The 26,089-nt window shown below is 41.6% G+C and overlaps 3 protein-coding genes across 3 annotated transcripts; 2 read left to right on the top strand and 1 right to left on the bottom strand.

The window, feature by feature from the left end:
* Positions 1-1,137: 1,137 nt before the first annotated feature.
* Positions 1,138-2,012, top strand: LOC113470052 (ribosomal protein S6 kinase beta-2-like). The gene is made up of 2 exons (XM_026828199.1): positions 1,138-1,379; positions 1,808-2,012. Exons 1-2 carry the CDS (start codon positions 1,138-1,140, stop codon positions 1,995-1,997), a joined length of 432 nt encoding a protein of 143 aa, XP_026684000.1. The 3' UTR covers positions 1,998-2,012.
* A 907-nt stretch (positions 2,013-2,919) lies between these two features.
* LOC103516051 lies at positions 2,920-19,605 on the top strand. Its single transcript, XM_026828424.1, is given in 6 exon segments — positions 2,920-3,018; positions 12,609-16,357; positions 16,611-16,787; positions 18,352-18,552; positions 18,555-18,726; positions 19,087-19,605. Coding segments are annotated over 5 exon segments (4,422 nt in total). The 5' UTR covers positions 2,920-3,018; positions 12,609-12,643; the 3' UTR covers positions 19,245-19,605.
* A 1,500-nt stretch (positions 19,606-21,105) lies between these two features.
* On the bottom strand, positions 21,106-23,125 carry LOC113470055. The gene is made up of 3 exons (XM_026828203.1): positions 22,701-23,125; positions 21,797-22,022; positions 21,106-21,233 (listed from the first exon to the last, which is right to left on the bottom strand). The coding sequence occupies exons 1-3, from the start codon at positions 22,773-22,775 to the stop codon at positions 21,106-21,108; spliced, it is 429 nt and encodes a 142-aa protein (XP_026684004.1). The 5' UTR covers positions 22,776-23,125.
* Positions 23,126-26,089: the final 2,964 nt, after the last annotated feature.

Below are 26,089 nucleotides of genomic sequence, written 5' to 3' on the forward strand. Positions count from 1 at the left end.
TTGCAATAGAAGAAGAGAGGAAGGAGAAGGAGGAGGAAGACAAGGCGAGGAAGAAGAAAAAGAAGGAGGAGGAGGAGAGGCAGAAGAAAAAGAAGGAGGAGGAGGAGAGGAAGAAGAAAAAGAAGGAGGAGGAGAGGAAGAAGAAAAAGAAGGAGGAGGAGGAGGAGGAGGAGAGGAAGAAGAAAAAGAAGGAGGAGGAGAGGAAGAAGAAAGAGGAGGAGAGGAAGAAGAAAGAGGAGGAGAGGAAGAAGAAAGACAAGGCGAGGAAAAAGAAAAAGAAGGAGGAGGAGGAGAGGCAGAAGAAAAAAAAGGAGGAGGAGGAGAGGAAGAAGAAAAAGGAGGAGGAGGAGGAGGAGGAGGAGGAGGAAGAAGACAAGACAGGTTCAGGATAAAATCCGCCCCGGGCAGGATTCGAACCCACGGCCTAGCGCTTACAAGGCAGACGCGCTACCAACCAAGCTAACTAGGTATTAATGATTTAACGTAGATTTTCACAATGGATAAAGAGACTTAAGAAATATTTACAAAAAAATATTTATGCATTTTGCATACAATACCTAAAGATAATATTTTTGTATCTTTAATAAAGATTAAAAAATGTTCACAGAAGAAAGAGGAAAGAGAGGGAGAGAAGTTGAGTGAGAGGGAAAGAGGCACAAAGAAAGAGAGAGAGAGAGAGAGAGAGAGAGAGAGAGAGAGAGAGAAAGAAAAAGAGAGGGATATAGCGCGCGAGAAAGAGAGAGAGAAAGCTGTCTGGTATTAAAAGTAGGGCGAGAAAACAAACTACTTCTCTCTCTCTCCCTCCCTCTCTCTCTCTCTCTCTTTCTCTCTCTCTCTCTCTCTCTCTCTCTCACCCTCGTGTATAATGTTATAGGAAAAGACTTGAGAAAGATTTACAGGGAAATAGCATGAGAGATAGAGACAGGTGATAACAGAAAATAGGTGAAAGAGAAAGAGAGATTGAGAAAGAGCGAGAGAGAGAGGGAGAGAAGAAGAAGAAGGAAAGAGAAAGAGGGAAAGAGAGAGAGAGAGAGAGAAGGATAGATAAAGAATATGTGTGCAAGGCAGAGAGAGAAATACTAAGGGAGAGGGAGTGAGAGAGATAGAATAATAGGTTACTAGAGAAATATATTTTACATGGGGAGCATCGTGTATGGAAAGGTTCGTTTGACCGCTTCCTTGTACAGTTTCTACTTATCAGAGATCATACTTGCACTGGAGCACTTGCACCGTCAAGGCATCATCTATCGTGACCTCAAACCAGAGAATATTCTACTTGATGCTCAAGGTCATGTCAAGCTAACAGACTTTGGCCTTTGCAAGGAACATATTCAAGAGGGTAATGTCACCCATACCTTCTGCGGAACCATCGAGTACATGTGAGTACAATTAGAACAAACCATTGATGATATCCTCTATTGATGATTTTATTATTATTATGTTACCTGAGAGGTATGGTAAAGAAATGTAACAACGAAGGTCTTGTCCGTCTTGAAATCGATGAGGGCAGGAGGACAGGATAGGAGAAAGACAGCCGTTCCGAGAGCGAACCTTATCTGTTTCGTATTTTATAAAGTTCGCCCTGGGCGGGAATCGAACCTAGCGCTTACGAGGCAGACGCGCTACCCTTCAAGCCTCCGACGACTTTTTTTTTTTGTAAATCTGTTCGTTTGTTATTTCTTAAAATAAAATAGACAGTATAATACTATTAGACAGTTAACACTAAATCATTATTTTACACACACAGGGACTTTTTTTATTCTAGGTAAGTGTTAATTTTTCACGTGAAATTTTAATTTTTTTTTAGGGCCCCCGAAATCTTAACAAGGAGTGGCCATGGGAAAGCTGTAGACTGGTGGTCTCTAGGTGCCTTAATGTATGACATGCTTACTGGGGCGGTAAGTATTTCCCTGTTTTATATTTCCTTTCGTTGTTTTCTCACCGGAGTGGTACTGTTTTCAAGTAACGACATGTACTGTTATACAGGGTGTTTGTAATGGGGTGGGTTTTATTATGGGGTGGGTTTCAAGTAACGACATGTAATGTTATACAGGGTGTTTATAATGGGGTGGGTTTTGTTGTATCCATGACAACCAATCAATACTGCGATCGATATTGTAAGATTTTCCCAGTCCAGTTTTCAATTGCATTTTTTCGACTCAATAAAATGTTCTCTTTCACATAGCTTTTCCCTGTCAAATCTTTACACTCGTTTTTCATTTCAATACACATTAAATTCATAAAAGGTTTCAAGTAACGACATGTAACAACAACAACAACAACAACAACAACAACAACAACAACAACAACAACAACAACAACAACAACAACAGCAACAACAACAGCAACAACAACAACAACAACAACTCTAGTATTACGAACCTTAACAGTAAACCTTCCCACAACAACACCAAAAACATCAACAAAAACAACAGCACAAACTCCAACAACGACAGCGACACCACCGCCACCACCTCTCAGAAAGAGGCCTTCAACCTCCAATCGCCTCTTGTCGGGCCAGAGTGTAAGTATGAATTGTGAGGTTGGCTAAATGGCTATTTAAAGATTGATAAAGCTGACCACTCAGACCGTTTGAGGGTGAGTGCCCAGCTGTCGGTAAGATTCTCCCGTGAAAAACCAATTTTAGCCGGATTACCGAAATGGAGGTAGTGGAGGCATTTTCGTATGTACTTGGAACTTTTAGGTTGGATTTTTTTTTTAATTTGGGCCTTATATCGCCAAAAATTCAGAACATACAGCCCTTTTTACCTGTTTTGAGAGGTATACTAGAAACTTTCGACTCAATTCGAATTCGACGACTTATCGCTTCCTCCCTTCTCTCTCAACTTGAGGTTATACGAATCTCGTCTCTACGACACCCAAACCATAACTAATTGGACATACCCCGTTTTCTTATTGTTTCAGATGAGACAGACAGTCTGGTTTCGTCATCCACTGTGCCGACACAACTCTCTCAGGCCGATCTGAAATCCACCAATGGCATTGCGTCAGATATTGGTAAGTTTCAAGGTCAAGTCAAAGTCATTTAAGCTGGCCCGGGCCGTTCCGAGAACGAACTTTATTTGTTCTCGGAACGCCTGTCTTTCTCCCATTCTGTCTTCTCTCTTTGATTTCCAAAGGTTAAGACCTCAGCAGTTTCAGTTTCCTCTATCAAACGTTAAAAAAAACATAGTTACCTACATCCTACATAGGTAGGTATCTATATTTTGCCTACTGGTGTTTCTATGAAGAGGCTGTTGTTGTCCTGTGAGAAGATTCTAAAAAAAAAAAAAAAAAACAAGGCGTTTGAGTACCTACAACAAAACTGTACCTAGATTTTGTATCATCTCGAGAGAAAGAAACAAAGTAGGTAATTGTACCTATATACAAGTTTTGTACCTACATATGTACGATTTTGTACCTGGATTACCTATAAAACAGATCATCTCAGGACCGGTACATAATGCGATGCGATTCTCTTGAAAGTCGTGATTCTAGACTGAAAGCTCAGCCCGAGATTCTAAGAGGCTAAAATACTACAGTGTGAAACAGAGAATCTAAAATTGGATACAGTGTGACTGTGAATCTTCTCTTTCGACAAATATAATAAAAGACCGAGTAGCGACAAGTGGCGGTATTACCAGTGTAAATTGATGATACGAGTAAATGAAAATTAATAGCACATCAGGCACTTAGTAATACTGCGATACCCACAAAAGTAGTGAAAAAGCTCTCTGCTTTACGACAAACATTCTTGATTTGATTTGATTTGATAATTAAAAGACCCCTTGATTTCAAGAAAACACAAAACACACCATAGAAAATCATTAAAATGGAAACTGTACGTAACAGTTGGCCAGTCGCACTACCCACTCCCTACACAAATCACATTCCTCCAGTTCCATCTGCTTACAAAAATCGCCCTGAGGTGTTTATTGCGAGAGGTCAAGTTCAAAGATGTTCTAAAATTCTAAACCATTCTAGATTTCGATCTGCAAGAATCATCTTGAGCGTGAGAATAACGGCCGTTAATTCTTTTCTAGATATTGTACTGAGCTATATTAAAATCCGCCCCGGGCGGGAATCGAACCCGCGGCCTAGCGCTTACAAGGCAGACGCACTACCAACTAAGCTAAGTAGGCTGGCGATGTGTGTTAGTTATGTGTGTCTGGTATGTCTGTATTTGTATATGTACTATTGTGGTAGGCATATCTGCAGGTACAAGTATGTCTGTGTGATGTGTTCTGGAGTCGCGAAAAACATCTGCGTTAGATGAACTATTTACTTTATATACAGTGTGTCCCCAGAAGTTATGGTTCTATTGTTTTGTATAAAGCTTATGGTACCCGAGATCAATCAATGTGATTTCTCAATATTTAGACTTACGATACCATGTATCTTAAGGCTAAATATTACCATGTATCTTAGCCTTAAGTATCTTGTATCTTAAGGCTAATATGTATCTAATATTACCAGGTATCTTGTATCTTAAGGCTAAATATTGAGAAATCACATTGATTTATGTTTCTAGAACTGTCTTCTAATGAGTTTGAAATAGAAAAAACGCGAAAAACTTGGAAAATAAATTTAATTGAAAATTAAAGATAAATAAAGAAAATAATGAAAAAAAAAAATAATTATTTAACTACCTATGAATTTAGAGGAAAAATAACGGTGTTAACTATTATACGTAGAAGAACAACCCCAGTATATAAACGAACTGCTAAATGTGCGTGTACTTTTATCAACATCGTGTACTTTGTACTTTAATCGCTACAGCACTTTAATCGCTGTGCGTGTACTTTAATCGCTACAGCAAGTGATTCTACGGCAAGCGAAACTACGACAGGTGAAGCGGCATGGAGCCCAGAATCCTCTACCTGACGCCGAAATCACCTCCCCGCACCAGCTCAGAATGGATCAACTATGTGTATTCCTGCCATCCGAGCCCCTTCCGGAACAACCAACTTGCCAACGAAAGCAACTTGTCCAGAAATACCCTTGACATACCTAGGCAGGTCGACAAAACACACAGTTTCCGGAACAAAAAACAATTTGCTAACGAGAGCAAATCGTCAAAGTCCCTCAGAAATACCTCTGACAACCCTAGAAAAAACGACAAAACGCATAGTTTTGACGAAACAAGTATCGATTTACCGAACAACCAACTTGGCGGCGAAAGCTATTCGTCCAATTCCTGGAGAAACCCACCTGATTTCGACAAGACAACATACCAAAACTACCAACTCTATAGCTTTAGTAACCCATCAAATTCGAGCAGAAATGCTTGGCACAACCCTACTTACCCCACTGATTTAGACTATATGTGCGATTTTCACAACATTCATCTTAACAATGTGAGCAACCCTTCAAATTACCAAAACAAACACATTTATAGCTTTGACGAAGCATCAACTTCTACAAAAACCCTCCACAATAGTACTAACCAACCTCATTTGGATAATAGAAGCCCTTACCGAAACAACCAACCACATAGTTCGAGCAATCCTTCACAATATTGCACAAATCCTGATAACAATCTATTCTGTAACAATCCATCCTATTCGGATAATACAAGCTCTTACAACCACCCGTACAACCGAAGTAACCCATCAAAGGTGTATAGAAACCCTAGTAACAACCGCTCAGATGGTCATTCTAATCCTTACCAAAGTAACCATTATAACCACCAAGAATACAATCCTTACGCTACTTACACAGACGCTTGTGGCCCGTCTCTTTATTACCATACAAACCCTTACCAAGATACAAACCCTACAAAATATACAAACCCTTACCAAGATACAAACCCTACAAAATATACGAACCTTTACCAAAATGACCGTGGAATTGAGCAAATTCCTTCCAGTACAAACCCTCAGACCAAGAATTTCAAGAACAACAGTAACGCACCCAAAATTTACGATTCGAACTATGATACGAACCCATATCAAAACACTTACAGCTCATCCACGTCCTGCAAGAAGAGAATTTCGAACAAAATTCCAAGTCAAAAACTGTCGAATAAATCTAAGACTGACCCTTACAACAAGCGGTCTCAAAGCATTTCCTCCAATAACCTTTCTAACAAATCTTCTCATAATAAAACCTCTAGTAACAATAAACCATCCCATAATAACCTCTATAGTAACATTAAGCTATCTTACAAACCTTCCCATAGTGGCATCTGTAAAGATGGCCAAAAGAAACCGACCCATATCAACAACGACAACACTAGTATTACGAACCTTAACAGTAAACCTTCCCACAACAACACCAAAAACATCAACAACAACAACAACAACAACAACAACAACAACAACAACAACAACAACAACAATCCCTGGTATCAACAAATAATCACAGAGGGTAGGATATACATCAGTAGTACAGTCGAACCTGGATATAAGAGAAAATTTTCTGGGCCCTTCATTTTTGAGCCAAAAACCTGGAAAAGAGAAGAAATATATAAGGGAAACCTGGATATAAGAGAAAATTTTCTGGGCCCTTCATTTTTGAGCCAAAAACCTGGATATAAGAGAAGAAATATAAGGGAATCCTGGATATATAAGAGAAAATTTTCTGGGCCCTTCATTTTTGAGCCAAAAACCTGGATATAAGAGAAGAAACATTATTGAACGAATCAAGAAACATCATTAAAAAAATGTCATACCTAAGTGGGTCTCGATCTTGCAACCTCCACCTTGCTAGCCATATACCTATACCTAAATATAAGATGGTACGTAAAAATCTCTGAAAATTTCAAGTGGTACGTGTTTACTAAAAGGTTGAGAACCCCTGCCTTAGGTAATAAATTTTGAAAATTTGGACCGATTGCAATACTTTCTCATTACCTTGTATAGGTTCCCTATACGTAAGGGTAATAGAAAGTAAAAAATCGCTCAAATCTAAAGAAGAATAGGGAGAGGAAGAGGAAGAAGAAAAGGAAGAATTTAATTTTCTCGAATCAAAGAGAAGAATAAGGAGAAAAAGAAGGATAAGCAGAAGAAGGAGAAAAGGAGGAAGAAGAAGCAGGAGGAAAAAAAAGAAGTAAAAGAACAAACTAATAGAGAACAAAAATTTCAAAGAAAAGAAAAATACCAAGAATTGCCGAGATAGAGAATGAAAGAAGAGACAGAAGAAGGAGAAGGTACAATAATAAAAGAAAGAAAAAGATGGAAGAAAAAATAACAAAGAAAAAGAAGAAGAAGGTGCTGGAGGAAAAAAAATGCAATTAGAAAAATACCAACTACATATATGTATATGTACCAAAACATGTTGGTCAAAATTCGGTTGAAATGTTCAACTCCTTTGTATGAATGCCGTCGAATATTTTGACTATGCAACGTGCAACATTTTTTTTTTTAAATTAGTGGAGATGTCTGTTACCCGTGATTAGTCCTGCAGCTCCTGCCTAAAGCTACCCTAGTGTCAATAGTTTGCTTGGAAGGTAGAACGTCTACCGTGTAAGCGCTAGGGCGAGGAAGAAGAAGAAAGAAGAAGGAGGGGAAGAAGAAAGAAGGAGAAGAAGAAGAAAGAAGAAGGAGGGGAAGAAGAAAGAAGGAGAAAAAGAAGAAAGAAGAAGGAGGGGAAGAAGAAAGAAGGAGAAGAAGAGGAAAGAAGAAGAAGAAAGAAGAAGGAGGAGGAGAAGAAGAAAGAAGAAGGAGGAGAAGAAGAAAAAGAAAGAAGAAAAAGAAAGAATAAGAAGAAGAAGAAGAGGAGGAAGAAGAAAGAAGAAGGAGGAAGAGAAGAAAATCGATTAAATCCAACATACCATTACCTGCTGAAATCAGCCAACACTAATCTTCTACCTACCTTTATTTTATTGTGCTCTCTCTCTCTCTCTCTCTCTCTCTCTCTCTCTCATCTTTCTTTTTCTCCTCTCTTTTTGATTTCATTCCCCTCTTGATTTTTCCTCTCTTACCTATTTACTCTTCGTGCATTCTTATTCTTTCCTCTCTCTCTCTCACTCTAATATCTTAGGATAACCCGTTATATGTAGAGCTGTAGATCAGATAATAGATTGTGTATAGAACAGCTAAGATCTCAAGTGGGCGAGACAATGGTACAGGTTCTCCTAACGGGGAGCCTAACTGAACCTGCCTCGGTACAGTTAAACCATTACTAGCCTTTGTCCCACCTTTTCAATCTAAAGGTCGGAACTTGTGGTCCGATGAACTGTTAAATTTCATCAAAATCGGAGAAACTGAGTTATGATGAAACAAAGTATTTCCTGAAAAGAGCCCTTACAGGTCCTCAAAAGGTGATATGTTTACCAAAGCAAGTATTTTCTAATAACACACTGCGTGCTCAGGACGGAACTTGACCTGGCGCACTACCGTGTGCCTCGCGCTAGGCCGCGGGTTCGATTCCCGCCCGGGGCGGATTTTATCCTGATGGGATAATGTTCGTTCTCGGAACGGCTGGCTTTTTCCTAATCTGTCTTCCTTCTCTCTTCGATTTCGGGACGATAAGACCTCAGCAGTTATAGTTCCCTCTATCAAACTTCTTTTGAAAAATACAATAGTCCGTCCCTTATACGTTTTTATTACTAGGTATTGTAATAATAAAGGAAGGACGGACTAAAAATCCTCTCTGTTCTTCCCATTCGGTCTGCAGGTTTCTCTCTCTCTCTCTCTCTCCCTCAGGGGAGAATGTAACGGTTATGTAAAGGTTAAGCGGAGAAAGATAATAAGAAAGAGATAGGTAGAGAGTAGAGAGAGAGAAAGAGTGAGAAAGAGAAAGAGAGAGAGAGAGAGAGGAGGCGAGTAAATTGTTTTCACTAATATAGCTCTCACCATCGACAGAAATTTGTACGCTTTTTTATTTCGATTGGAAATAGGTACCTATATGATGGGATAATGTTCGTTCTCGGAACGGCTGGCTTTCTCCTATCCTGTCTTCCTTCTCTCTTCGATTTCGGGACGATAAGATCATAGAGCAGTTACAGTTCCCTTCCCTCTGTCAAACCTCTTAAAAAAAACTTGTCTCCTTTATCAATATATTTTTGTTTTCAGAGCCGGGTCAGTTTCTAGGATCGTACTGCGCAGACAATTCAACGTGTAACCCCGTCCTGCGCCATGTCTATTGTAACGCGGATACGCACAAGTGTGAATGCGACGTGCTCTATCCCGTACAGCTGGGACTGAGGAAGGGCTGTGCACAAGGTAAGTTACAACCTGTATAAAGTATTTAAATTTGGAGTTTGAGACACCCTGTGTGTACCTTTTTTTACGTCACTGTAGATATTAATGCTTCTCACACCAAGCCTGAGTGGGATCGGGGAAAGACAGAAGCAAGCAATAGAACCCATCCGGATATCAACCACACGCAACGTTACTTAACTGAAACATCGGGAAATAGTGCTTTTAACGTGCAATCGCCACCACTGCATTGGACATACGAAAATCTTATGATCGCCGGAAAAATCATTTATGTATGCAATGTGCAAGACATGTTGCAACTACGTTTCTCTCATCCAAATTTTGAAAAAAAAAAGGGAGAAAAAAAAAAAAAAAAAAAAAAAAAAAAAACATAGGTACAATACAGAAAGAAATTCCAAAATGGATTGAAGAAATGCAAAGAGGAATTCCAAGATACTCCTAGATACGTAGATATATTTTTAGAAGATGATTACTAGAAGAGTCTCCCAGTCTAAGAGATGTGGGTGAAAGTCATGCACAAGGTATTATCAAAAACACTCGACTCCATAATAGTCACCTTGGTGAGAACAAAAATGAAACTTTAGTAATAATAATAGTAGGTAATAATGCTAAGAGAAATAGACATTATAATATTGAAAGTAATAATGATAATACTAATAACAGTAATAGTAATAATAATAATAATAATAATACTATGAGAAATAGAGATGATAATATTGAAAGTAATAATGATGATAATATTTAAAACGGCAGATATACGAAGAGCAAAAAAATACTGGTGTGAACATCACACGACCTTCCTTATCTTATTTCAGGCTTAGGTGTAGGGGCCAACAGCCCTAAAGGATGGGTATATCTCCAACAGATTCATCAGTAGATCTGAAAAGCGCCAGAAAGCGGTCAAAACACCGCCAATCACTGCAGCCATCTTCATCAAAAGTTTTGTTTTGCATTTTTGTCGTATTTGTGGTGGCCTACATACCAAATTTTTAGTCTTATTACTGTTTCTCGAGGTATTTTGTTTACAGACACACACACACACACACACACACACACACACACACACACACACACACGGACCAATGGCTGAAACTTAGGATTTAGGCTCTACGGACCTCAAAACGTGTTTTGGCACTAAAAACTGACCATCGAAATTTTTGAGTGAGTAGGTTCAATAGGTACATTACTTTCCTTATTATAGGATAAGGAAAGTAAAAATACTGTACTGGATATTACAAAGTACGAGCAAAAATCATTTCGGTGTGGTGCGGTGTAAACTTTTCTTATTTTTTAATGATTCTTCGCGTGGTTCATTCTTTTTACCTGGAGGCTCTTTTCTTGGTGTGGTGTGATATAGATTGGTTTTGGCGATATAATGGTCTTAATTTGGGATTGAATTCACAGTCTAGTTTAATTCTAGTAAGGAATGTCTAAAGAGCTCATCTTCAAACCAATTTCTGTAGTTAATGAATTTGGTTTAAATTTTTCGAGATTTTTAGTCTAGGGCTTTGTTTTAGGGTGTGGCACTTGTTGATTTATCCGCATTCGAGTGGATTGGAATACATCACATGCCTTCAGGCACACTCCATTTGTCAAGGGTCTAGATTTACCTGGCCCTTGGGATCAATTTAATTTGAAATAATAATAGTGCTTATTTATACTGCTCGCATAGGACTGAAAAGTCCCTTTACTACAGCAGTAGGCTACTACTATTATTGTGGTCAAAGAAAAAAACCATTATACCGGAAATTGCCTTATGAATGGTTCTTTTCTACTGAATGCTGTCCAAATAAAACGAGCATACCTCAACGTCACCAGGAATGAAATTTGGACCTCTTGCATCTACAAGAATACGGAGGTTGATAGATACCTAGATTGGATTTAAACTGGTTCAAAAGGACCCGAAGATCTGAAGAGGTATGTGTCTGTTTCTTCTTTGCTTTAAGTTTTGATACACAATACGTTGGACATGACGAAACATCACAGCTTACATGACACCGTCTCTGAAAGATATCACATCTCTGGAAGGGGTGGGAAAGATTTTATTATTATTATTATTATTATTATTATTATTATTATTATTATTATTATTATTATTATTTTAATAGGTTTGACACAAGGAACTCTAACTGCTAAGGTCTCATCGTCCCGAAATCGAAGAAAGACAGGATAGGAGAAAGCCAGCCGTGCCGAACGAACATTATCAGGATAAAATTCGCCCCAGGCGGGAATCGAACCCGCGGCCTAGCGCTTAGAAGGCAGACGCGCTACCAGCCAAGCTACGAGTAACTAGGCTAGTTAGACAAAGTTGAACGAAGTCGATCAAAGGATTTTAGAGAAATAGAGAGAAAGGAACGTGAGGACGTATCCCTTTGATCTCTTTTTGGACAACCTATATATGTCTTCCTTCTCTCTTCGATTTCGGGACGATAAGACCATAGCAGTTACAGTTCCCTCTGTCAAACCTCTTTTTTTTTTTTAAAAAAATAATAATTTGAAGAAATCATTTTACTGATGAAAATTTGTAAAACAAATAATCTTACTTTTGGCATGGCGATTAAATGAGGGTATTCTCAAGTATGCTTCAAGTCACAGTATGCCTGTAAAATATTTAACCGTTCCTTAAACGTACTGTGGCTGACGTGTTAAACGTATGGTAACTTGTCAGACTTACCGATGGTGGACATCACACTCTGGATCTTCTGCGTGGCATCTCTTTAGGATCTTGTATACAAAAAGCAAGTGAGATACCACTAGGCTCTCCGTGCCCCACTGTGGGCAAAGTTATCCTAGTCAATCCAATACCTACTCGCGTTTAGCAATTGTATGGTAATTCGCTAATTAGTGTAGGTAAATCAACACTACATGGTCCATAGGCCATAATTATCCGTTCGTTTATGCGTGTACGAGCATAAATTATGATAAATAGGAGATATCTATGAACTTGAAAGAAAATAAAGTAATCTACCTTCTTTCGTTTTCTCACATCATCAGTGTAACCTCTTGAATGAGGTCAGTAGAGAATAGAGACTTAGACCAGCCACGCATTATCAGGTAGACCTGACAAGTACACTTGATCAGGTCTACCTGACACCTGATGAGCACACACGCTATCAAGTAGACCTGATCAGGTGCGGCCGAACAGATTCGTCTGTCAGTTATACCTGATACCTGATGAGCACACACATCATCAAGTAGAACTGACTCTATCAAGTTTACCTGACACCTGATCAGGTCTACCTGATAGTGAGTGGTTGGTTTTAGGGAGATAGAGAGCAAATCTAGTGGTATTTAGGTGCTAGGAATGTTAATCGTGTGAAACAAAATCGCGCCCTAAGTGTCGTTAGATAGGAGCCAGCTTAACTCCATACCCAAAAGATGGTTTAAGCTTCCACGAAGTTTTTTACAAGGATTTATCACTTCTTTCTCTCCGTCTGTCCGCAGGTTCATATGAAGACTCCGCGGATCACTCCTCAATAATGTCCTCGGCAGCACTCCCCCTACATCACTCCGCACGCCTGCCCCCCGACGGGCATGAGTTCCCCCAGTCCTACCAAGAAGACACGCGTCCCGACGACCCCCTGAGCTACCCCGTCAAGCCAAACCAAGCGAACAACGGCGCGAGCGGGCTCCCTCCGCTGCCCAACACCGGCCCGCCCATCATGCGAAAACTATCACGCGCGAGCACCGACTCTTTCCCGCGAGAATTGTCCTCGGGGCGGGAAGCATCGCCGCGCAAAGACACGCCGCCGCGCCGCGACTCCAACTGTGATACCAAGACTGATTTCCACCGGTACAAGGGCGCGGACTCGCCCAACTACAAGTACCAGAACAAGGACGAGAAGAGCGAAAAGTCGGTCCGTGATAAGATCGCTATGTTTTCGAACGCGTCGCCGCCCAGCAAGCCGGTGGCGAGCTACGGCGGAAGCCCGGGGCAGGCTCACAGGTTTGCGGAGTCGGTGAAAAGGCCGCTGACGCGGGAACCGTCACCTTATGGGGCGCCAGTCACGCCAACAAGCCCTGTGAAAGAGCCCCTCAAGAGCACCGACAGCAGTCCGATATCGGGGAAGAAGGAGCTGTTCAAAAACAACGAGATCGTGTCCCACACCTACTTGACTAATCTGGAAGTGGACACCTCATTCAACCAGCAACATTACCCGGAGACCGGAGTTTGCCAGTCAGAGTCATCCGCGTATTCTTCGCTATCGACCAGTGAGATCCTTTCAGACAAAACCGGCGATTATAATGTCAGCGGTTTCAACGGAGCCTACAGTAAACCGGGGTATGACACGATGGATTATGTGAATCTTGAGTGTGTGCCAAGTCCGGATGTCCAGGGACGAGAAGACATGAAGGAGGTGAAAGAATATAGTAAGAATGATAATGCATTTAGTAAAAATGACAATGCATTTAGTAAGAATGACAATGGATTTAGTAAAAATGACAATACTTTTAGTAAGACTGTTGAAACTAACGCCAAACCCATAAAAGAATCACCCGAGACGAATAGACAAAGTTCTCCTGAGATGTACAGACAGAAATACGCCCAGGATTTGTACACGGGTCGACAGAATGATACGACTTACAATAACGCCAAAAGCAAACATTTAGACGCCTATAATAAATTCAGCGATGCTAGTGACAACTCCCTGGGAAAATCTAGCACAAGAACCCTTTCTAATGACAGCAACTCGCTTGGGAAATCTAATAGAACGCCGGAGTATAAGATCAATGACTTTTCATCCCTGCCTAGGAAACTAAAAGTACTGAAATCCCTAGATCAGGAAAGTCGGGAAACTTCGCCAGAGTCCGGCACAGGAGGGTATACGTCCAAACTGACCCGAACTATTAGTTTCAATTCTCCACCGCTTCTAAACACGAGGTCCCAGTCCATGATCGATATTAACAAGAACGGCGCTGACTCCATCAGCAAACTCATGGAGAAGCGAAAGAAAAACATTTCCAAACTAAAAGGGCTGATCATCCCTGAGAAGCCGGAAATCCCAGTGACGGCGGCCGTCTACTTGCCCGAAATCAAGATCAAAACGCCAAGTGCCTTCTTGGGGTCGACGGAGCTTCTGGACAGCGCCTCACAGAACGGGAGACTCAAACCGGTCCCCCTTGAACGAACGGTGTCCAATCCGTTGGACCGCGCGCAAGGCAGTTACGAGCGCAAACGAAACAATTCCGTCGACAATACTATTGATCAGGTGGACATCGCGAGAAATGTCGAAGCGCCGATTTCGACGTCCTCCTGGGATTTGAACGATATACCAAAGTACAGTCCGGCGTTTAAACGGAAGAGTTTAACCGTGTACGACAAAAACAAACAGATCCACGCGAATCCGAAGAAAGTTTCTCCCCCGAAACCGCCCCGAAAGATTTACGAGAAAATCAATAACGAACACATTGACGCCCTGATTAGTTTCGATCGGATTAAGGAGAATTGCAGCACTCGGAAAAGTCCGCCGAAATTCAGTTCTGGTGAAATCGAACAGGAGACGCTGCTCGAAAACGGCACCAAACTTGGTCATGAAGACCAACCATTAGTGTACGTTGACGCCACTGACAATCCAGTCAATGGGATCAGCTCTGCTGACGATAAACATTCCAAGAACTCTGGTTCAGAATGGACGTCCAAAGACAATCCTACAGACAAATCAGACAGAGGAAATGAAAGGTTTTCAACAAACGAAAGGCTCTCCGTGAAGAAACTCAATGTTCTCACCGCTTACGACACCGAGAGTCACGAGAGCGACAACGATTCCGCCATCAGTTCGAACGTTTCGCCTCCCCTATCACCGTTGAAACGCGAAGACGACGTCCGAAGTCAGCGAAAGATATCGACAAACTCCTCATCTTCAACGCTGACGTCGGGAGACGACACCGTCCATTATCAAGGGGCCGTCGGTGATGCGCCTGCGAAACGGATTCTCAAACCGCAAAGCGTCGAGGCGGTGAACCGTAAGAACGTGCTGAGTAGTGCCAAGTTCCGAAGCGGTGACAAGACCAACGAACCGGTGGTGAAGGACAATGTGATTCACGAGGATCTAGCCCGGTGCGTTGATAACAAGCTAAAAGAGACCAAGGGAGGGTTCCCGACGCGTAAACTGGATGACGATGAGTATTCCAGCTCAACCCTGAACGAAAACGATGAAGAGGACTTCGAATTCAATGACGAATGCACGGATAAGATCTACAGCCGCCGGATTTCCAACATCAAAGTCGCCTACCTCGACGTGCAAGTGGACAGCGCGGAGAGCAGCGACGACATTCTGTCGTCGAGCGACATGATTTCTGAGGGAGCGAACAGCGACGACGAAATGTCCGTGACTTCCTCGGAGTGTAAGAACCACGGGAGCGCGGCAAGCGCGTCGGACGACTGGGGAAACACACCGGACGAGATCTGCTCCAAGATTGAAGAGTATATTGACGACTTGGAGATGTACTCTCAGGAGATTGAAGAGAAGAGAAGCAAACTGATCAGTGAGAGGACGCGCAAGGTGCGTCGCACGCAAGAAAGCGTCAAGATTGATAAGTTCGTGCGCACGAACGAGTTTCTGCGGAACGCCAAGCTTAGCGAAGCTAGTGAAAAGCTAGCGGAGCGACACACAGAGGTCGAGAAACCTCTGATCATTAACAAAGTCAAAACACTCAAAGAAAAGGAGATCGTGAAAACCACGTCGCGAAGTCGTTTGGACCGACTGAAAAATCACGCAGACGAGACTGAAACCACGGAAACAGAAGCGAGCATCGACGAGGTCCTTCCCAAACCGACGCCCCTCGAGAAACCGCTGATCAGCAAGAAGCCTAACCTGAAGAGCGGAAATCTCCGAGAGCCCACGAAGGGGGCCGACGTGAAACACGACTATGCCCGATCCATCTCGAACACGGACATCGTCAAAAGCGTGACGACGCGTGTCCCCATCAGTCGCAAGTCGACTAGCGTCAGTGACATACGTAAAGTTGTCGACGCTAAATCTACAGGGTTGCCGGATCACCCCAAACCAAATGGCGTCGACTACAAATCTGGCGCCGTGTTGCCAAATCAGATACCTCGTTTGCCATCAACTCATCATATGAGAGTCTCATCGCTGGATTCGACAACTAGTGATGATAGTTTCACGATGCAGAGAGAACAGTTTGGGAGCATCACGTCCATTGCTTCCAGCACGAGTTTGATTAGTCAACAGGTGAGTAAAATAGACTATGAATAGTAAGTGAGTTCTACTCGTTTCAAAGAACTAAGCCGTATTATTCCTCTCTGTGGCATATTCGCTATTTTTCAACTCCACTGAGAAAAAAATGGTGACAGGGTGCCACAAGTTTAGGGTGGAAGAACTCTATTATTGGGTTACTTTCCCTGATTTAGGCTGTTTGTAATGCTATATTATAGTGTCGAGCTGCCTCAAACCTCTTTTTCAATATCTACTTTTCATTTCTCAGGAGCTGCAGCAGCTGATCGACGAGTCGAACCAAAGTCTGGACGAGGGTGGCTGTCCGAGTTTGCTGATCCCGGGAACGAGTGAAGTCAGTGTGGTAGTGTTACATCGGGATCTACCCGGGAATAGTGTCGGTATCACCTTGGCCGGGGGAAGTGACTATGAGTCCAAGGAGATCACGGTATGTATGTGGCTGGGAGTGAACGAATCGAGTCCCATCGAGCCTTTTTTTAACGGGTTTAGTGGAACGGTTCACTTACGGATTGAGTCCCGATACCTGCTAAAAAAAGAAGTAGAATAAAATTAAGTAATTCTCGGAACGGCTGGCTTTCTCCTATCCTGTCTTTCTTCTCTCTTCTATTTCGGAACGATAAGACCTTAGCAATTACAGTTCCTCTTATCAAACCTCTTGAAAAAAAGGAAAGTAAAAAAAAATGGAAATTTACTCTTTACATTTTTTTAACCAGAGGGAATTCTGAACGAGGTCTACAGTCCAATGAACTACTAGTACAGAATAAACTGTCCTCTCAACAGTTTAAAGCTGTGTCCATCTGTCCATGGCCACATATAGTCGATCGGCCGTCGATCTAGATTGATCGTTGTCGACTGAACAGTCCACACCGTCTCGACAACATAGATTCACCTCGTCGATCGACGGCCGGTCGACTATGTTTGGACACACCTTAATATTGCACTACTTTTATATCCGTAAGGAGATGATTCCCATCTGCAGATACATAATTATCTTTATGTTGTCCTTCTTTGTCCTTCAAATCATTCCAAGCTTCCTTGCAACAAGCGGTCAGCGAAGGTCTGTTTCAAGCTTAACAGTCATTCCCATTCTTGAAACATTCTGGGTACCTCATCCTGAACCCACTTCTGCCTCTCCCCTATCCTCCCCGGAGCAGGAAGTAGGCACAAGGCGTATAGGCGGTGTGTGTGTGTTTGTGTGTGTGTGCGTGTGTATTTGTGTGTGTGTGTTTGTGTGTGTGTGTGTGTGCGTGCGTGTGTGTGTGTGTGTGTGTGTGTGTGTGTGTGTGTGTGTGTGTGTGTGTGTGTGTGTGTGTGTGTGTGTGTGTGTGTGTGTGTGTGTGTGTGTGTGTGTGTGTGTGTGTGTGTGTGTGTGTGTGTGTGTGTGTGTGTGTGTGTGTGTGTGTGTGTGTGTGTGTGTGTGTGTGTGTGTGTGTGTGTGTGTGTGTGTGTGTGTGTGTGTGTGTGTGTGTGTGTGTGTGTGTGTGTGTGTGTGTGTGTGTGTGTGTGTGTGTGTGTGTGTGTGTGTGTGTGTGTGTGTGTGTGTGTGTGTGTGTGTGTGTGTGTGTGTGTGTGTGTTTTTTTTTTTTTTTTTTTTTTTTTTTTTTTTTTTTTTTTTTTTTTTTTACGGCTTTCTTTTAAGTGGCTCTCCTAGAGGAGCTCTTCCACCCAACCACTATCTTCTTCTTCTAGTACCATGTCCATTACTGAACGTTTGTGGCTGATCTTAGCCAATAATAATATCTTATAATCTTATTGCCTAATTTTGTATAGTGTTTTTTTTATATGTAACTATTATAAATACCTACCTATACAATTTCAGTTACCCTAGTCATGTGAAGACAAAGTGTTCAAATTAATTTTTCTATTATTTACGTAACCTAACATTTTTTTCTTGACCTTGCTTAGACTGCGGGAGTAAAGGGACTTTTCAGTCTCATTCTGGCAGTATAAGCAGGGTATATTCTATTCTATTCTATTCTATGTTATTCCAGGTTCACAAGGTGATTTCTGGAACACCCGCTGACAGAGATGGTCGACTTCAGAAAGGAGATAGAATCCTCTCCATAAATGGAAAGAGTATGAAGGGACTCACCCATAAGGAATCCTTGGCTATCCTTAAGGTAAACACGCAATCCTTGGTGAACACACAATCCTTGGTAAACACACGATCCTTGGTAAACACACAATCCTTGGTAAGCACACAATCCCCCCCCCCCCCCCGTCAGGTGACATCACCCCTGTACAGCGAGGTCCCCCAGTGGAGATCACTCTAATTAAAGATGGCGCCGGGTTGGGATTCAGTTTGGAGGGCGGCAAGGATTCACCGTTCGGGGATCAACCGCTGACCGTCAAGAAGATATTCACCGGTGAGTTATCAAACGTTATACATTATTTGCCAACTGAAAATCTGAGAGGGACAAGGACTCTGATTGTTATAGTTTCCCTCTGTAAATAACGTTCAATAATAAAAAAAAAAAAGAAAATCTGAAAATCTCTCCACGTAAAAGGCCTTTACAATTCCCGTTCTCCACCCGTGGCGGATTTTATTCTAAACAGATAAGGTTCGCTGTCGGAACGGCTGGCTTTTTCCTATCCTGTCCTTCTCTCTTCACTTTCGGACCGTAAGACCTTAGCAGTTACAGCTCCCTCCATCCAGGGCCGTATTTGAGGGGGGCCTCGCCCTTTTGAACACCCTGTCTAATATTCTATTTTTTCTTCTTCCCCAGGAGGTTGTGCGGAAAAGAACGGCCAGCTGAAGGCGGGAGACGAAATCCTGACCATCAACAACGTGCCGGTAACTGAGATGTCCCGGATCGAAGCTTGGAGCCTGCTCAAGAAATTGAACGATGGCACTGTCCATCTTACCCTAAGACACAAGATCTAAATTCCCTAGGATACCCTAAGATACAAGATATAAAAGCCCTAGCATACGATCTGAATGCCCTAGAATACCCTAAGACTTAAGATGTAAAAGCCCTAGGATAACCTAAGATACAAGATATAAAAGCCCTAGGATACGATCTAAATTCCCTAGGATATCCTAGGACACAAGATCTAAATGCCCTAGGATATCCTAAGACACGAGATCTAAATGCCCTAGAATACATTAAGACACGAGATCTAAATGCCCTAGAATACATTAAGACACGAGATTTAAATGCCCTAAGATACCCTAAGACACAAGATCTAAATGCCCTAGAATACCCTAAGACACAAGATTTAAATGCCCTAGGACACCCTAAGACACAAGATTTAAATGCCCTAGGACACCCTAAGACACAAGATCTAAATGCCCTAGTATACCCTAAGACACAAGATCTAAATGCTCTAGGCTACAAGATTTGAATACCCTAAGATACAAGATTTAAATGCCCTAGGATACGATCTAAATGCCCTAGGACACCCTAAGACACAAGATCTAAATGCCCTAGGATACAAGATTTTAAATGCCCTAGAATACCCTAAGTCACAAGATCTAAATGCCCTAGGATACCCTAAGACACAAGATCTAAATGTCCTAGAATACCCTAAGACACGAGATTTAAATGCCCTAAGATACCCTAAGACACAAGATCTAAATGCCCTAGGTTACAAGATTTGAATGCCCTAAGACACAAGATCTAAATGCCCTAGGATACGATCTAAATGCTCTAGGACACCCTAAGACACAAGATCTAAATGATACAAGATTTGAATACCCTAAGATACAAGATTTGAATGCCCTAGGATACGATCTAAATGCTCTAGGACACCCTAAGACACAAGATCTAAATGATACAAGATTTGAATACCCTAAGATACAAGATTTGAATGCCCTAGGATACGATCTAAATGCTCTAGGACACCCTAAGACACAAGATCTAAATGATACAAGATTTGAATACCCTAAGATACAAGATTTGAATGCCCTAGGATACGATCTAAATGCTCTAGGACACCCTAAGACACAAGATCTAAATGATACAAGATTTGAATACCCTAAGATACAAGATTTGAATGCCCTAGGATACGATCTAAATGCTCTAGGACACCCTAAGACACAAGATCTAAATGCCATAGGATACAAGATTTTAAATGCCCTAGGACACCCTGAGTCTCCTAAGACACGAGATTTAAATGCCCTCCTCTGGAACACATTCTAAATGCCCTAGGACACCCTAAGTCCCCTAAGACACGAGATTTAAATGCCCTCCTCTGGAACACATTTTAAATGCCCTAGGACACCCTAAGTCCCCTAAGACACGAGATTTAAATGCCCTCGTCTGGAACACATTTTAAATGCCCTAGGATGTAAATATTTATGTAACCTAGTAAATTCTAGGATTAAAGTACTGAAATTTTAGGAGATTACATAAATGCCGTACCGTAGGGAACATTTTAATTCCCTCGGATACATTCTATGGCAATTTAGCCTGATTATTCCGCCTAAAATAATAATAATAATAATAATAATAATAATAATATTGTATCCACTAATGGATTAATTCATCCCAGTCTGTACGAACACATAAAGAAGATACAACTTCCTCATTATCATACAGAAAGTACAGAAGAATGTCTTGCTGGAAACATGTCGCATTGTCCGAAAATTCATCAGCACCTGAAGATATTTCATCTCCCCTACATGCTGACATCTATGTTTGCTTTGTTAGCCCATAGATGTATCTGTAAAATACCATTTAAAAATAAATGAGAACATTCAAAATAATAATAATAATAATAATAATAATAATAATAGTGCTTATTTATACTGCTCGCATATTTACAATATCGTCTTCTATGTGATCCTGCGCCTGTAGAACCAGGGGGTCATTGTTTACCTCTCTGATAATTTCGTCCATGTGATGCAAGAGCGCCCTCTTTAGAGCCGCCCCTGAAATAATGTAGAACAGAACAGTGAAGCAACCTCCGTGGCCGAGCGGGTATCACACTAGGCTTGCACGCAGGAGGCCCGGGTTCGATTCCCTGCGGGGCCGAGGTTTTTTTTTCGACTCTGTGCTTGGAGTTCGGGGTGCACTCAGCCTCGTGAGGACAACTGAGTGGCTACTTTAATCGAGTAGCGACCAGTGGCGGTATTACCAGTGTAAACAGATTATTGAAATATGGAAATTGATTGCTAAGGAGGCACTTAGTAATGTTGTGATATCCACAAAAGTTGTGAAAAAGCTCTGCTTTACCACAGAGAATTTGAGATTCGATTTGAATAGAACAGTGATTCTCAAAGTTGTCGCCACCGTGGCACGCTTTTTCAAGACTCCAATCTAGTTAGCTTGGTTGGTAGAGCGTCTGCGCTGTAAGCGCTAGGCCGCGGGTTCGATTCTCGTCCGGGGCGGATTTTATCCTGAACGGACAATGCTGGCTTTCTCCTATCCTGCCTTCCTTCTCTCTCCGCGCTACCCTCCTGGCTGCCAAAAAAGCAAGAAAAAGATTAATTACCCAACGCATCAGCCGCATCCAAAACATCGTCCACCGTTTGGTTCAACGATTCTCTGAACTGTTGCTTCAGCGATTCTGGCACTGCGGAGGCAGAGGTTGGGTGGCAGAGTATGCCTAGTGACAGGAGGACGACTAGCAGGAATTGGTGAACAGATGGCGGCTTCATGCTCCTTATTTCAATAAAGAGGTGCTCGATTAAACTGTAATGGTGAGTTTCACCAATGACCTAGTGAGAAATTTCACTAATGGGAGAATTTTTAATTACTCAAAAAGGACTTTTTAATAAAATCCAAAAAGGAGTGTTTAATGATCCAAAAAAGGAGTTTTTAGTAATCCCAAAACGAGGAAAGTTTAAAAACTCCCGTTTGGATCATTAAAAATTCTCCCATTAATGAAATCTCTCCTTAAGTCTTTGGTGTGAAATGCACCATTAGTACAATGGAACAAGCTATGCTGGCAGTCTGAATAAAGCACTACTTATAAGTACTTATAATATCTTCTTCTTCTTCTTTTTCTATGCCCTAGGACACCCTGAGTCTCCTAAGACACGAGATTTAAATGCCCTCCTCTGGAACACATTCTAAATGCCCTTCTTCTTCTTCTTCTTCTCCTCCTTCTTCTTCTTCTTCTTCTTCTTCTTCTTCTTCTTCTTCTTCTTCTTCTTCTTCTTCTTCTTCAGGTTCCTCTCCATATCGGAGGTTGGAAATCATGATGGCAATCTCGTCTTTGTTTCTCGCACAATCCTCATCAATTCTTCTTGATCAGCACACCCATACCAGTATCTCAGATTTCTCCCCCACGACTTTCTTCTTCTGCCTCTGCCTCTTATTAATACCTACTTATTCTTATTATGATGGCGAAGGGTACCGGATACCTACAGTCTAGTTTCTAGTAAATGAACTACTTTTTTTCTGACAGCAGCGCAGCGTTTGAGTTTCTTTCGCCGAACGATGGTGAGGAACAGAGCTGCTAATTTCATCCTAAATCGGAATTCTGCTAAAAAGCATAAAACTGTTTCCCTCCAAATTTCATACGAAATTCTGTGAAAAAAGCATAAATCTGTTTCCAGTAAGTATAAAGCAAAATATTAACGATGTACCTATATGATTCATTGTTCAGCAGTCGTGGGTCGTAAGATTTCCCATAGGGGATTCGAAACAACCCATCAGCAAAATATTCTGCAAACAAAATATTAATGGAGGACCCCTTAACTTTGTGAATTTCCATTTATATTTTTGAAAATGAAGGGATACTTCCCTGATACAATTCACAGCTACTACTGATACAATCAGTTACTACTGATACAATTCACAGCTGGGATAATGTTCGTTCTCGGAATGGCTGGCTTTCTCCTATCCTGTCTTCCTTCTCTCTTCGATTCCGGGACGATAAGACCATAGCAGTTACAGTTCCCTCTGTCAAACCGGCTGGCTTTCTCCTATCCTGTCTTCCTTTTCTCTTCGATTTCGGGACGATAAGACCATAGCAGTTACAGTTCCCTCTGTCAAACCGGCTGGCTTTCTCCTATCCTGTCTTCCTTTTCTCTTCGATTTCGGGACGATAAGACCATATAAAAAAAAAAAAAAAAAAAAAAAAAAAAAACGCACACACACACAAAATAACAAAATATTTTACATACAAACAAAATGTTCTACATTCTACAAAAAAAAAAAAAAGAAAGAAAAAGTCAATTCCTAGAAAATATTATTTCAATGTCGATTCTTGTCGACCAGAAGGTCACCCATGCGGATACCAACCACGCGCACCGTTGCTTCAGTGATCCATTAGGAGTTGGTGCATTCAACGTGCCATCGCCACTCATTTTCCTCACGAGGCTGAGTGGGCCCCGCAACAGCCAGTCACGGAATCAATCATTTGCATGATACAAATTTCTTGATTCCGCCTGGAATCGAACCCGGGTCTCCCGCGTGTAAGGCGAGCGCAGTGACCACTACGCCATGGGAGCTGACGACCTTTTTGAATTATTAAGATATCCTTTTTGGATGATTCAAAAATCTACCATTAGTTAATTAAATCTCTCATTAAGTCATTGGCGAAATCCACCCAAAAAAACTCCATTTCTCATTTCACTTTCTCTTCTCCTCCACAGACCCCCCGATCCGAAGTTGTCCTGGTCGTGTCCCGATGGAAGCCCTCCATCGAAGACACCTCCACCTCCACCTCCACCTCCTCCACTCTCCAATCTCCAGCCCTGGGGGGCTCGGCATCAAGTGTTTCGTCCGCCTCTTCTGCTGCCTCTAGTCCTCATGTCGTCCGAACTAGACGATCCACCTCAGCCGCCGCGGGTGGTGCCATTTTGGAAAACCCTGCCGTCCCGAGTGGTGAGTTGGGGTTTGTGTGCTACCTAACGCGACTCAGCTTAACTCCGTACACAAAAAGGCCACCTGAGGCTTAGGTGTAGGGGGCAAACAGCCTCAAAAGGCGGATGGGTTAAGCCTTTACGAATCTACCTAACCTGAAGGTATAGCCAGCATGTCACATGTCCACCCCATAATATAATTCTTGTTACCCCCCATAATGTATCAAATATACATTACATATATAAGACCTTGGTTAGACTGCGGGGGTAAAGGGACTTTTCAGTCCTATCCCAGCAGGATAAACAAGGTATATTCTATTCTATTCTATCTTGTAGTCATCTGATGGGCGATAAGAGACACAAATGACAATATTTCACATTCAAGTGCTGTTTCAACATGCAATGCAAAATATCAGGCTGGGGGCTAAAATTTTATTTCAATTTGAGAGTAAGCTCTAAGCTCTGAGACTACGCGGAAACAATCTCCAAGTAGTCTCAAAGTAATAGACCCCGTGGCTTAGATTTTGGCTTCACTGTACAAAAATTACGAAAGATACAATGAGTTGACATGTTTTGCAATCTCCTGATGGCATTTTCAGAACAATTCCGAGGTAGGTATTCCATACCTCGGCTGGGATTGAACCCACGCCCTCCTGTTTACAAGGCGAGCGCCTTGACCACTACACCACCGAGGTGGGTGAAATAAGTAGTCGCCTGTCGCTATCTAGCGAGTTTTTGTGAAATGAGATCAAATCTTTGCCTCACAGTAAAGAGAAAGGATATTTTAGTCAATTTATAGTAAAATCCAACAGAGCGCAGCATTTATACCAGATATGAAAATTTTAGACATTTTTCTCATTTTAGACCTGCTTTGAAAAAATGTCCTCTGGGTAACCTCTGGGTAATCCTACGTATGAATGGGTAAACCTACGTAATACATAATTATGTATCAAAACAGAAATAAAACTATCTACACGTCTTATATCTAAAAAAAAAGAGGTGACACAAATTTCATCAAAATCAGACCAGGCAATCGCGAGTTATAGCGGAACATACAAAATGCAAAACGGTCGAGTTAAAACATAGACCTCACTATCGTTCGGTCAATAAAACACTACTTAGGTACTTCCTTACCTCAGAACCGTAATTTACGTTACATCAGAGGCACACATCTTTGGATGGCTATCCGGGAACAGAAAATATTGGTCAAAAAATTTCCGCCCCGGCCGGAATTCGAACTCAGCATCTCCGAGTTGTCAGTCTGTGCTCTTAACCACTCGGCCACAGAGGTGGGCACACTTAGATAATGCTTATTCCCCCCTCCCAAATCTTTCCATGTAAATTTCTTGCCTTTAACCCTTTCTAGTGCGATGTGACAATTCTGTCTAGTTTATATCAAATTGAATGTTAAAAACATTGTTATAATTTATATACTTTCGAAGTATTCGAAAAGTTATAGTAGTGTACATAGATTTTTTTCCATTATAGATTATTATTATTTTATTTTTTTTCCTTACAATTTATTCTAAAAATAAACGTAATTGGAAAAAGAAAAAAATTGGTTATTTTTTTAACAGTGCAATTAAAAAAAAAAAAAATGTGTGTTTTATTTGATTTTTCTAGAGGTTTGATAGAGGGCACTGTAACTGCTAAGCTCTTATCGTCCCGAAAACGATGAGAGAAGGAAGACAGGATAGGAGAAAGCCAGCCGTTCCAAGAACCTTATCTGTTTAGGATGAAATCCGCCCCAGGCGGGAATCGAACCCGCGACCCAGCGCTTACAAGGCAGACGCGCTACCTCCCAATATTTGTGAGATTAAGGAGGCGGTCGCCAAATTTATGGAGGGAAAACCCCCGTCACCAAAGACCTTATGTTTGGTACCCACCTGAAAAATTTTCATCCGAAATATTGTTTCCCAACATTCCAGCAATTTTTTTTTTATTTATTTATTTTTTAGAGAGCTTTGCACAAA

Source organism: Diaphorina citri, unplaced genomic scaffold, assembly GCF_000475195.1.
Source record: "Diaphorina citri unplaced genomic scaffold, Diaci psyllid genome assembly version 1.1 scaffold50, whole genome shotgun sequence".
NCBI classification, from domain to species: Eukaryota; Metazoa; Arthropoda; class Insecta; order Hemiptera; family Psyllidae; genus Diaphorina; species Diaphorina citri.